This window comes from Quercus lobata, chromosome 4 (assembly GCF_001633185.2).
Source record: "Quercus lobata isolate SW786 chromosome 4, ValleyOak3.0 Primary Assembly, whole genome shotgun sequence".
NCBI classification, from domain to species: Eukaryota; Viridiplantae; Streptophyta; class Magnoliopsida; order Fagales; family Fagaceae; genus Quercus; species Quercus lobata.
Window position 1 is genome coordinate 64,495,313 of NC_044907.1, and position 14,605 is coordinate 64,509,917.

General features: G+C 36.3%; 1 protein-coding gene across 1 annotated transcript; it reads left to right on the top strand.

The window, feature by feature from the left end:
• The first annotated feature begins 220 nt into the window (after positions 1-220).
• LOC115985592 (serine/threonine-protein phosphatase 7 long form homolog) lies at positions 221-6,263 on the top strand. The gene is made up of 5 exons (XM_031108524.1): positions 221-299; positions 2,148-2,260; positions 2,365-3,128; positions 5,661-5,751; positions 5,865-6,263. Exons 1-5 carry the CDS (start codon positions 221-223, stop codon positions 6,261-6,263), a joined length of 1,446 nt encoding a protein of 481 aa, XP_030964384.1.
• Positions 6,264-14,605: the final 8,342 nt, after the last annotated feature.

A 14,605-nucleotide genomic window follows, 5' to 3' on the forward strand; every position in this document is an offset into this window, starting at 1 on the left:
TTATAGCACCATCTGAAGTCAGTAAACAGGAAGCTCCCTGCCCTCAATAAGTACAGCTTTTCCCTCTTCCTCTATATACACCATACCAACTACAAAGGACCTTCCTCTGTAGTTAGCCACCAAATCCAACAGTGATCTAGGTATACTGCCACAGACACAGGCACAGAGCAAAACAGAAAAGAGAGAAAACAATTCCTAGAACTGTAGAGTGGACCCAAAGATGGCACAAAACATCACTTCAATGCATGGAACACCAACAAGTGATAAAATGACATCTCTTGATCATACTTCCACCATAAGTATATACAACAAAGCTTTAATGAGCCTAAGAAGGATATGTTCAAGGGAACCCCAAATCACAAATATTTTGCCAAGGGAAAGCATTGCTCTAACTTTGCTGAAGAACCTCATGAGACGACCAAACCACAAAATTGTGGCTTACTACTGTCTCAAGCACTGTTTTATGTAATCTTCATCACATCACATCCTCTTATATTACCAAAATCATTCATAACATATTCCAAATTAGGAAAGGCATCATATAATTCATTCCTAGTTAGCTTCGACAAACCTGGCACTCTGGTGAAGTTCCCCTTCCAAATAAACCATAGGAAGCAAATAAGCTTACAAACTTCCACTTCAAATGGACAAAGCATTTTTCGTGCCCTTGAGACGGCATAACATCATTCGGTAATATATTTTATGTGATAATCATATTCAATAACGATTATTGTATTTCTATTCTTTTTGTTTTCTTTTCTTTTTTTTGTTGGGTGGGGTGGGCGGGAAGTGGAGAGATAAGTTATGTTAATTATTCTTGATGCTTCACCTTCAAGGAAAACTAATAAACAAAGGGAGACAAAATGTTTTATGGTTTGCAAAAGTCTTTGCTTGTGCAGGCAGAACAGATATGGCTAGGGTATTAGTATCTTTTAGCCAGAAAATGCATTTTTTATTGATAAGAGGAATTTTCAAATAGCCTAATCACTAAAATCTATTGAGCAATAGTATATGAACAATAATATACCTCCCATGTACTAGAGCTATGCCCTCTTCAAGATTTCTAATAAGGTCTTATCATATACCAAAAATTTACTCAAGTACGTATTCAGCTTCCTAGGTCAGAGGTCTCTGAGATAAATTATGCAGAACACGCTCCTCTGGGTAACAAAGTCACAATGCCTATACATTAGTGCATAAATGAACAGAGGATGCAGAAATTGAGTGATGACAGATTCTGCATCTTTTGAGCCAAAAAGATGAAACTCGTAATTACAAGGCCGTGTCTCAATTATAACTAGTAACCTTTCTGTGTCATAATGAATTTGTATAAACAGTTTCATAATAGGAAAAAGCTGCTAATTATCACACTATTTAATAACCTTTAATTGGATTAATATATTGAAAATTCCACAATTGTATTATATATTTTATTTGTTCTTACTATGGACACCTATTTTTGTATTAATAGGATTTTTTTTATTGTCTAATCCATGAACTTATGTTTTATGTATACTTTTAAATGAGATAATAATTAAAGTCTAATAATTTTGATATTTAAAACACATAAAAAAAAAGTAATTAAGAAATTTACTTATTATGTGGTTGTCATGACATCAATCACAATTATTATGATGTCATTTTTTTTTTTTGGAGAAGAATTATCATGTCAATTTGTAAGCATTTTGTAATAAAATTGATATAAAAAAAATTGTTTCTTTCATTCAAAAATTAATTTATTTAGTTGTTGATATGAAATCAATCAATAGTATTTAATACATTAGTTTCTTTTTTCTTTTTCTTTTTTTATGTTCCTCAATTACCCTTTAATCTCATGTTTGATAGTAAGTTTATCAAAGCCCTTCATTGTCTTGTGGTATTTGTAACTAAGCATTATTCTGTGTGTGATCTTCTTTTAAAAAATAAAAATAAATACAAAAACTGCGTGTGTTCAAAACTGTAACCTTAAAAATAAAATCCTAAGTCTAAAAAGCTTTGTGTTCATATTGGCCTCTTTTGGTTTAGTCTTTCATCTTTTACTGAATTCTCATTGTACAAAGTGGCTTTAGTTGCTCTAACTCATACCTATATATTTAAGCATATTGTGTGTTCAATTTTGAAATTAACTGCTTATCATTCTTCTTCAGTATGGCTGCTGCAAATGCTTGGACGCATTGACTATACACAGCCTGGACCCATTGACGACTCAGTGTTGACACAGCAGGCGACGCATCGGTCTGAAGCTATTTGGAATGGGCGGGTAAAACACTCAACTAAAACAGTAACTTGTGCACATGCATTTAATCCATACAATGTACACATATTTGCATATACTATATTAATCCATGATTTTGTTATGTGCAGGATCCAGGGTCCATTACCTGCCGTAGTCGTAGTTCAGAGTTCTCCAAGCAACCTCCAATGGTGGACAACCGAGTGAGGAACATCATCACCACAGTTGGTTTGGAGGGACTCTTGTGGGTCCCGGGTAGAGAGATTGACAATGGCCTGATAACGGCCTTAGTGGAGCGATGGCGGCCCGAGACTCACACCTTTCACATGCCACATGGTGAGGTGACCATCACATTGCAGGATGTGGAGGTTCTTCTCAGGCTTCCTGTTGATGGTGACGCTATAACAGGGAGCACACAAAAAACTTGGGTGAATGTGTGCCGGGACTTCCTTGGTTTTCAACCTGTAACTCAAAATAACCATAAGCAACTTGATGGGCAGAGGATTCTCATCAACCGCCTTTTGGAGGAAGTTGCTAACCCATTGCCGCCTGATGCTGAAGAGGATCAGCTGCATAAGTACGCACGATGCTACATCCTAGCGCTATTGGGGGACACAATATTCATGGACAAATCCGGCGATAGGGTGCATTTAATGTGGGTGCAGCAGTTGGAAGACCTTCACAATCCACGGAGGTACAGTTGGGGAAGTGCTTGCCTTGCATGGTTGTATCGAGAGCTATGCAGGGCAAGCGAGGACACCAGTCAGATTGATGGGTGCTTGTTGTTGCTCCAGTACTGGGCATGGGCCAGGTTCCCCTATTTGTGCCCGACAGTTGAGCGAGGCCCGCCAGTGGGTGCTTACGGTCCTCCAGTACGTGGTCCACTATCCCTGAAGTAAGTCTCTACCTCATACTGCTATAACATACTGTCTTCACCAAAGCACAAGTCTTATATTATGTTTTGAGTTCTTTTTCTATTTGGTTCTAACTTCTTCTTGAGGAATTTTATTTGCTATTTGAAGTCGTAGTCTCTTTAGGTTTTTTATAAAGGCTTTATTGTAATCAGTAGCACTCATAGAGAGAATCTCTTTAGGTTATTTATAAAGAATGTAAAAGACATTACATATAATGAGTAAGAGGTGAATCAGCATAAATGCTTTAATTTTATTATATATGTATAATTATTATATGAATTATAGTATTACATAAATTTTCAAAATGTCTGCACATTATGATGCACAATACCAAAAAAAGAATATAATAATAATAATTGATTCCCAATATGATTCTATATTTGACAACTACAATGCATTACACACACACACACACAAATGCATCTATATTTGGAAATTTGTTTTACCATCTTTATTTGCATATTTCCACTAGGATTGAGCCTGTCAACAATGCAGCCACAATCCCACCAATGATTTGTCTATTCAAGATGAAAGCCATTTCAAACAATATAAATCTAAATATTCCTTTTCAGTTTGGAACTTGGGGATTGTGCCTATAAGAAGCAAGAGAAGATATCGAAAAAACGTAATGATTAAAAGAAGTAGAGAAAACTCAGTTGGAATGCCAATCAAAAAGGAATATAATATGTTACTTATATAGTTGGATGTTTTCATGTAAAGAGAGTTAGCATTATGACTCAGAATATAAAGTTCAACAGAAACCCCTAGAACAAAGAAATATATAATTGAGAATATATGTGGCCCATCCTGATTCATTAGGACTGTATTTAAGAAAGATCAAAATAAAATACTAGTGTGAAAGCTATTAGCAATATGAGCTTTTCAGTCAAGTTGTGTGGAACAATTTAATGGATGGGAATGTAAAACATTCAATGCCCTTCACGTTCAGCACCAAACCTTATCTCTTTGTTAAAGTTTCAAAGTGAATTATATTGAAGTAAGAAGCAAATTTAAACAGCTATGTATTCCAGCTCACACCATGCTATTGGGGCTTGGAGTATACAGTAAACATTTATAAATGTTCACAGCTGCCAATTAAGCTAGAAGATGGTTTGGGTTTCAAACCAACGTGATGACGTACCTTGGAAATTAACTGCAATTGTTAGGTTCTCTTAAAATGGTTACTCTGACTAGGAAAAAAAGAAAAAAAAGAAAACTACGAAGCACACACATTGACATAGATATCATTTTTGTTTGCGTGCCTCACAAGGAAGAAGACACTATTACTGGATAGCGAACCAACCAGAATTTATGGCTTTTACAACACATGCTTATGGGTTTGGTAAGTTGGTTCATAATTTGTTGCCTCTAAATTAGGGACGGACCCAAGTGAGGGCCTAAGGGAGCCTGGGCCCCCTTGGGCCCCAAAAAACAAAAACAAAAAAAAAATTAATTAGTAGCTTAAATTTTTTTTTTTAAAAAAAAAAAAAAAGCTTGCCCCACCTTAGTTTTTAGCTTAGGCCCCCCTCGTGAATTCCTAGCCCAGCCAGCCCCCCTTATGAAGTACATTTACAGCCCATATATTTACACATATGTTGAAAAATTAAGCCCATGACCCATGTAAATCAAGAAGAAGAAGAAGAAAACTCAGAAAAACCTAACAGAGAAAGTGAAAGTCTGAAAGATGAAGGAAAAAAGAAAAAAAGAAAAAAGTAAGGAAATTTAGGAGAGGCGAGACAAAGTCACAGAGAGATAGAGAGGCTGAGGCGAGGCAGTTGCTATTGCTACTTCATCTTCTTTTTCTTCTTTCTTCTTTTTCTTCTTCTTCTTCTTTCTCTTCGTTCGCTAGTCCTTCTTCAATTCTATTTTGAATTTTCATTGCCTTGTTTTGTGTTTTCTTTCTTGTTTTGTGAACCTAGCATGTGACTAGTTGTTGGAAATGAGAAAGAGACTTGAAAAAAAAAGTTTTAGGCTTTGTTTATGTGGGTCCACACGTAATATATAAGTAATAAAACTAGTACTGCAATATTTAACTTGAGCTTTTATATTTCTGTTTTTTAATTGTAATTTTTTTAGAATATTTTAATAGAAAAATTGTTTTAATAGTTTTGTTTTTTTTTTTTTTTGAGAATCAATAGTATTATTATAATTATTGGGTAGAGTTTTAGACTTGAAATTGATATATTAGTTGAAATATGGACTTATAGTTTTAAGACTCAATAAATTATATGGATTTTGACTCATAATATATAAAGAAATATAAGCATATAAAATTATAAATAAATAAAAAGTATAAAAAAGCTAACTTTGAATTAATTACTATTGCAATTCACATGACCTCACCCTCCACCTTACTTTCAATTTCCTTTTATTTCTTCATTTCTTCATCTTAAGTGATTACATTATTTCTTCAAATTTCAATTTCCTTTTATTTCCTTTCATTTCATATATGTGATTACATTATAGTTTTAACATTATCTCAGTACTTATTGATCCATTCTTCTTGATTGTAGGTGGTTGTGGGTCCCAAACAAGAAAAATAGGCCCGCCCACATCTTCAGGGACAGGTATCGCGAGCAACTAGCTTCCATGTTGCCAGACCAGGTATGAAAATGCCTTATTTTACGCTTTTACGAACGTCCATATAGGTTTCGTGAACTTTGAAATATAAACATTGTTCCCTAATGTGTTGTGTACTTATTTTTTGGCTATTGTAGGTGGTGTGGCAGCCATATGAAGCTCATTTTGACGACCTCCCGCCCTGGTGTGTTGCAGGGAGGGCCGTATGGACGGCAACGGTGCCGCTTGTATGTTTCCACCTAGTAGAGAAACATACACCGGATCGTGTTGTTCGTCAATTCGGGATGATCCAAGAAATTTCCCGCGCTGTTAACACTGACAGAGTGCTTCATGGCATTGATTTGAGGGGGAAGATCGGTGTTAATTGGATGCAGAAGCATGCTGCGCATAGCCTTGAGTGGGGTTATCGCTTTGATATATACCCTCTGCATGATTATAATTCCTCAGAGTGTGTCCTGCAATTTTCTGCTCATTTTTGTTATAGATCTCCATTGCATAATCACTCCACACCTTACCTCGAGAGAGATCAGAAGTAATTTGTTTATGTCGATCGTGGAAATATGCAACAAGTTTAAAATAAGTGAACTCAACCATTGCAGTAATGGGCAAACCGCGGGCACCTTTAAGAACCCCATTAAAGCACTCAGAGATATTGGTTGTCATTGCCCCGTAACGTCTTCCACTATCATGTGACTGGGTCCATTTGTCTACATCCTTACTCATTAGATATGTGTATGGCATATAACGTATAATCCGGCGATCAGTAGGGTCTACACCCCTCAGTAAATTAATCTCGGCCTCCTTAATGGTTTGCATTATGGACACAAATTTAGCATCATGAGTCGCATATCCAGCTTTCAAGGCCAATGCCTTTAGAGTCGGGTTATTAAAATGTGTCGAAGGCAATATCGATAATATACCCGTTCTCTTCCGTCTTGCCCTCTAGGCCACTCTCGAATGGCGCATTTGATACCTTTATGTCGGTCAGAAATAATGCAAATGTCCTTATTTTCAATAACACGCTCTATCGAAGTCCTGAGACACTCTAAAAACCACCCCCAACTAGCCCCTGACTCCTTGTCCACAACAGCAAAGGCGATAGGCAAAACCTTTTGATTAGCATCGGTTGCCATTGCAATCATCAATACCCCTTTGTATTTACCATATAAATGAGTTCCATCAATACTGATCACTGGCCTGCAATACTGGAATGCAGCAATGCATGGAGCGAATGCCCAATATACATAGCGCAGTAACGTAGTACCTTCTAATGGCTTAGGTATGGTGTGATAGCTATACTGGGTACCCGAATCCTGATCCAAGTATGCCAACAACAACTTTCGCAACCTTTGGTAAGACTCCTCCCAATCCCCAAAAATCTTAGCAATTGCCTTTTGTTTTGCGTCCCATACTTTATAGTAAGAAAGCTCATGATCATACTTAATACGGATGATCTCCCAAAGCTCATCAACAGTAGCAGTGTGCTTTTTTCGCAATCTTCCCACAATTTCTGATGCAACAAAATTAGAATCCATCATTCTACCATCTCTTCGCAGCCCAAAGGGTATACAACTGTGTGGACCCACATAAGACGTGACCATCCACAGACCATTGAATTTAGGCTTCATGTATGCCCCAACGTACCACTTGCAATTGTCGTCAATGCATGCGGCGCACAATTCAGTTGTGCTCGACCTTTGGATGGAGAAATTTCTATTATCCTTTGCTGCGTATATTATCAATGCACGCTTCACCGCAGCTTTATTTGCAAAAGTCAACCCTTTACAAAAATGAATCCCATCTTGCCAAGTACAAAGATATGGTATCTGAAGACGTGAAGGATCAACCATATTTTCCCAAGTATTTGCGTAGAATGAGTCTGTATCATGCTGGACACCAATATCATCATCATCTGCATCACCTTCATCATGGTACTCCATATTTTCCTCTTCAAAATTAGGAACGACTTCATGCTCATCCACATCGTTCTCAAAGTCACCTCGCTCAATCCTCTCTTCGTACTGATCCATATCATCATTATTTTCACCATCATTCGCAGCATGATCTTCGTCTTCGTCTTCGTCTTCCTCCTCTAAATGTGTCTCTTGAGAGTAGAGGGTTCCACCAGTATTCGCAACATAATCTTGAGATGAGAGCGTATAACCTCCCATTGCATACCCTCCCATTGTAGTGCATCCATCATCTAGGGTTGTAAATTGTAAAGCCGTAGATGTTTCTTGCACCACCTCAGTACTGTTGTCTACACTCGCCTCCAAACTTACATACAACTCAGCAGCATTTACTTGGGGCATTTTCTGGATCCTATTAAACATCATCTTTACATGTTTATCTTCTTTAATCGCCATATACCCATAATTTATCTGTTCATGAAGAACTTCTTGTGGGCAATGATAAATAATCTTGATGTCATACCAAGCAGGGTTCAATTTCAATTCGTCCATTATTTTCCTCTTCAAATCAGTCAACGTCTTCAACTTACGACGTAACATCATGTAGTAGCATTCGATACCCTCCCCTCTAAATGGGAATCCGTCAATCCCTTCAGGATTGTAAAGGGGTCCACCGAAGTATACATTTATGTCAATATTCTTCAAAGATTGTGCACCTATTAGAGAGCCAACTAAATTTATGTTAGTGACATATTTGATCTCTTTCATTTCACATCAATTACAAAAACTTTTCTACCTACTCAAAGTACAAGAATCACAACTTCTAAAAGTGTAACAATTGCATATACTCACCCCACATCACATACAAACACACTCAATCATTATAATTTCATACTCAAACAAATAAAAAAACTGAAGACAAAACTCACCCCCATTACAAAATTGAAACTCAGCTCTAACAAAAATATAAATAAAAATATCAAACCAAACAACAAAAGTCATGAGGATGTGCAAATGAATGAGTGCAATTATGTAACAACATCATTCAAGTCATTTTAAATTAATGTCATACCCTATTACACTACTATTGATGAAATAACATAGAGCAGGGTTCATCAGACAAAAAAAGGAAAAAAAAAACACTAATGTGAATATAATCATGATCAATCAAATTAGACATATCATCTAATTTAATATATAAATATAAATATATTTATATATTTAGCCTATTTATACAACTATATAATTAAATATTTATATATTTATATAAATATATTTATATAAGTATTTATATATATAGTTGTATAAATATAAAAATATAATTATATTTATATAAATATTTAATTATTTAATTATATAGTTTTATAAATATATAAATAAAAATATGTATATATAAATATTTAATTATATAGTTGTATAACTATAAATATAAATATAAATATATATACGTATTTTTTATAAGGAAACAAATATACATATTTTAATACAAACAAATATCTTATCAGGAAACAAATATATTTGCCTAATACAAACAAATATTTTATTAGGAAATGGCATATACACTAAAACAATGCAAGCAACATTTTTTAAAGCAGCTATATACACTAAACAACTAATTAGAGAGTGAGGAGACCCTTACTTGACATAATGATGTGCAAATGTACTGCTGAGATTGTATGAGAGTGAGAGGAGCAATGTTTTGCTGCTAAATATGTATGAGAGTTTGAGTCTCTGTGAGAGTTCTTAAGAGAGGTTCTGTGATTGAAGTTGCTGAAGGTGAGAGTTGTTGAGGCAAGTTGTTCTTCATGTGAGAGAGTTGTGTTTAGTCAAAATATTCTCTGCATCTGAGAGTAGTGTGAGAGTTTTTTTAGGTTCAACATAGTCTGAGAGAAGTTTTTGGTGCTTGTGCTAGTTTAACATATTTTTTGAATATGTCTCAAAACAGACAAATTATATTCACATGTCCTTCAGCAACGTACTCATCTTACCTGCTGGAGGAAGCAACAAAGACTGTTGACTAGCAAAAGCACCAAAATAGACTAATAGACTAGCACAAGCAACAGACAAAACATGTCCTTCAACACAAGCTTTAATAGTAGCACAGAGCACGTATTCAGCTAATAGACTAGCACAGAGCACGTATTCCTAGCATAGAGGACAGCAAAGACACTTGATAAGACCAGACAGGAGGGGAAATAATGGTTTGAAACTCGAGTCTCTAAGACTCGGTTTCAAAATTAAAACCGAGTCTCAAAGACTCGAGTTCAACACGTGCGTCTTTTTGGTTAAAACTCGAGTCTTTGAGACTCGGTTTAACTTTTTACGTAAACCGAGTTTCAAAGACTCGAGTTTAGATGGCACCTACGTGGAACTCGAGACTTAAAAACTCGAGTTCCACGTACACTCCTGCCACATCAACGCCATGTCAAAGCACATAAACCGAGCCTCAGAGGCTCGATTTAGGGGCCCAAAATCGAGCTTCTGAGGCTCGAGTTGCTAGTTTGCCAATATGTTTCCAAACTGACCCTACTAACTAAATAGTTCGGGTTTTATGGGTAATTACCCATTTTCGCCCGGAATTCCCATAGGAGGTTGAAACTCGCACACCCTCCTTAAACCCACTGATCAAACAGCCCCTAGATAGATCATTGACAGCTGTATCACCAGGAACTGCCAATTCCATATCGGTGTCGCTGCTTGGGGAACCCACATAAGTATTTCTAGCTCCCACAACCACGTTGGAACCCCCATCAGCCCTTGGAAGAGCCCCACCCGCCTCGCCGGAGCACTTAGACACCGGCACTATCTTCTTGGATGAATCATCCATCTCCCAGGACCGTGAAAACCCAAGTTTTTCCAAGTGGTTAGAGCCACCGTGCTGTATCTGATGTGTTTTTGCTGGCTGGATTTGTTTGGTTTGATTAAAAGGCCCAAGCCCAATAGGTTGACCCATGTGGTCAACATTAACACCTTTGGGCTGAACAAAGTGGGCCCACTTCACCAACTTTGGCCTTTACCTTCGAAGGACATCTCTAGCAACTTCAGCAAATTTTTGTATTGTTTAGAGAATAAACAGTGACATTTAATTTTTACCTATCCACTTTTTCAAATACACTTCCAACAAATTCTTTATTTCATTTAAATATTATTTCTTCATTCATTGTTTATTCTTTTTTTAATCATTATTTATTCTTTTTTTAACAACTATATTTTTTAATAAGAAGTGCTATGTTTACAATATTTTACCCAATACTTTCATAACAAAATTTTTGTGGAAAGTTGTTACTAGTTCTAATTTGAACCTACCACTGAAATTATTTTTTTACTCACCAATATTAACTAATAACAATTTGTTACTTAAAATTTATTGTGAAAATATTGTAAAAATATTGTGGTAGTATTTTTCAATTAGGATTTTTTATTTTTTATATTATTTTTCTTCCTTCCCTTTCATTTTCATCCACGTTTCATTTCTTTTTTTCTTTTTCTTATTTTTCTCCTCCACAAGTGTCTAGCCCCCTTCTTTTATTTTTTTTTTCACCTCCAGAACCTTCCAGCATTTCACATTTGCTTCACATCAGAGAGAGAGAGAGAGAGAGAGAGAGAGAGAGAGAGAGAAAGAGAGAGTCGTCCAGCATCTCGTCGTCCACCGCATCTCCAGCATCTCCACCGCTGCTCCAGCATCTCCATCGCCGCTCGTCGTCCTCCCCACCACCAGGCTGGGTCAGATCGGCTTGTTTTTTTTTTTTCTTTTTTCTTTTTTTTCATATTTGCTTGTTCTAATTCAACTTTATTTTAAGAATTGGATTTTGTTTTGTGTTTTGTGTTTGGATTAATTCTTTGCTCATGAACATGTCTCTCTCTTTTCTCTTTTTTTTTTCTTTTTTTTTTTTTGATTTCATTTGGTTTATGAGAAAAAAAGAAGCAACGGCAACAGAGAGAGTGAGAGAATGAGAGAAAAAGAAGAAGAAGGAAGCAACAGAGAGAATGAGAGAAAAAAAAAATCGGAGGAGAGAGAGAGAATTGATAAAATAAGGAGTTGGTATAATATTTTAATGCAAGAAAATTCAATTGCTAATGTACAGTAGCTCAGTAGACCTGATGAGCTACTATTCATTAACAAAAAAAATTTCCGGATATAGCTAAGCTACTGGAGCATGAACAAGAGCATATAGAGCATAAACAGTGTAAAATATTCTCTATATTTTGGCTATGCATTGATTGTTGGAGATGCTCTAAAACATCAATGAATTTTAAAGAAAAGTGGGCTTGAGTCCTCTTAAAAGAGGATACACGCATGGGCCTGCCAGATTTAAGCTAAGTTGGACAATTTGAATTTTGAATAAAATCAGATCCTCCAAATCTCTCATTCTAATTAAACTTGCCAGAAATATTTGGAAACTGCTTCTCTGAAAATAAATCATTTTCTGATTTCATGTGCCCATTGAAATCTTTCCAAAAGTGACTCCTTGAATTACTGGTGGACTTCCCAGACCCACCACCACCAATAGCCACCTCCTTCCCTAGCCTAGAAGTAGATTTTCCCAAAAAAAATTCACACAACTTCCTTTCAAGAAAAGCCCAGCCACCCTTACAAAATCCTTCTGGGGCACGCAAACAACCACATCTTGCCCCATTATGATACTCAGATATTTCCACAAAAATACCCCCCTTATTCAACCTATTAGAACACTCCAAAATTTTATAATTCTCATGAAGCCTTTTGAAAAATTGTTGTTTGCTAAAATCCCAATAGCGTAACTCTACCAAGCATGCAGTGATCCAATCCAAACCCGATGTACCAACCCAAATAGAACCAACATGCTTAACCTGTTTTTCAGTGATGGAATAAGAATCCATACGACCCCCATCAAAAGCCAAGAAGAAAGCCTTTGTTTCAATACGAAAAGAGGTAGAAGTCCCCTCTGTACTCCTTGAAATCTGAGAAGTCTTAGCTTGTGCTTTAGGAGAAGGTTGCATAGAGGAAGGTTTAGGGTTCGGGATGTTTAGGGGTAAGGGAGGTTGAACTGATGTATATTAGGGTATGTACTGACCAAACTAGCTTGGCCAATGGATAGGTTGTTGGATAGGAGTAGGGTGACAAGGAAAGAGATATTGTGGTGTGGGCAGAAGATTTGGGTTAGCGAAAGGTGGAACAGCTTGAGCATTAGGATAAGGCAGTGGTGGAAAGTGTTGTGGGAAAGAGGGAAGGGATGATGGTGGAGGGAAAATATGTGGAGGAGGAAGGTGGAGAGGAGGGAGGGGGCGAGGAGGAGAGGGGGTCAAAAATGATTCTAACTAGTGTTCTAATTACATTCTAATTTTCTTTTTTAAGCTTTTGATTTCTAAATTCTTTAATTGATATAGTTGAATTGTGAAATATGAGATTTAGGATTAAAAGAGAGAAAAAGAGAGAAGAATGGACAGAGAGAAATTTGATAAAAGGTTTAGGTTGCACCAATGAGCCCTTCACCTTTGCACATTTATATTAGGGTTTATGCATGATTATAAGAATACCATTTTTAACATTGAGTAAACTGAAAGGAGGCATGAGGTCATGTTTTTGTGAGGATATCACTCAACGGATCATTCGAATGAACATAATGAGTGACAATCTGTTTCTTAACCAACAAATCCTGAATGAAGTACCGGTCAACCTCAATTTTTTTGGTACATTCATGGAGCATGAGATTGCTTGTGATAAAGTAGCAACCTGACTGTCACAATACATTTGCATAGGAGTAGGAAAATCTATACCTAAGTAGTGAAGAAGAGATTGAACCCATAACATCTTTGAAGTAGTATGAGTCATAGCTCAATTTCAGCTTCAGCACTAGAACAGGCAACCAAATTCTACTTGTTACTATGCCAAGTAACAAGATTGTTGCCAACAAAAGTACAATAGGTAGAGGTGGATTGTCATTCCGAACAATTACCAACCCATTCAACATCACTAAAACTTCAGAAAATAAAGGCTTTTGCAATAATTCTCATCTAGGAGAACCCTTTAGACAACGCGATATGAAAAATAGCTTCACAATCAATTGATGAGGAGCATGCATATATTAACTAAACATACTTACTTATAAGTAATATCAGGATGAGTAATGGTAAGATAAATCAACTTCCCAACCAACTGTCAGTATCGACCGAAATCGGGAAATGGATCACCTTGTTTATCACCAATTTTAGAAGTAGAGAATATAGGAGTATCAACATGTCGAGCACCAAAGAGACCAATTTTAGACAGAAGATTGAACACATTTTCTTTGAGACAAAAAAAATGCCCTTAGAAGGATGAACAACTTCTATATTGAGAAATTATCTAAGATCATAGAGGTCCATCGTATGAAATTGTTTACCTAAATAACTTTTGAAATTAGTAATACCTATGGAGTCATTGCCGGAGATAATGCCGGTGCTGGTGTGACGAACAAAGATTGAATGATCAATGTCATAATCCATCCAAAGTTGAACATTGACTTGATCAAACCATGCAAAGGGAGATTGCTTCAGGCCATACAAGGCCTTTCACAAGCGACATACGAGGTGCTCTCTACTGGTAACAACATATACACTTCCTCCTATTGTTCTCCATGAAGGGATGCATTCTTTATATCAAGTTTATAAAAAGTCCAAGAACAATTAACTGCTATAGAAAGTATGATTTGGACATAATTGAGACGTGACACATGGGAGAAGGTCTCCAGATGATCAAACACTATGTGTTTGTGTATACCTTTTTGCAACCAAATGCGTGACTTAAGGCCTTTAATAGAACCATCAAGGAGGTACTTAACAATGTAAACCTAATGAAAACTTAACATTTCTTTCTTAGGGGTAAGAGTAGTAGGATCCTAGGACTAATTGTAGTGAAGAACACTTAATTCCTCATCAATAGTAATTGTAGTGAAGAACACTAATTGTAGTGAAGAACATTTAATTCCTCATCAAGGGCATGAGCAAAG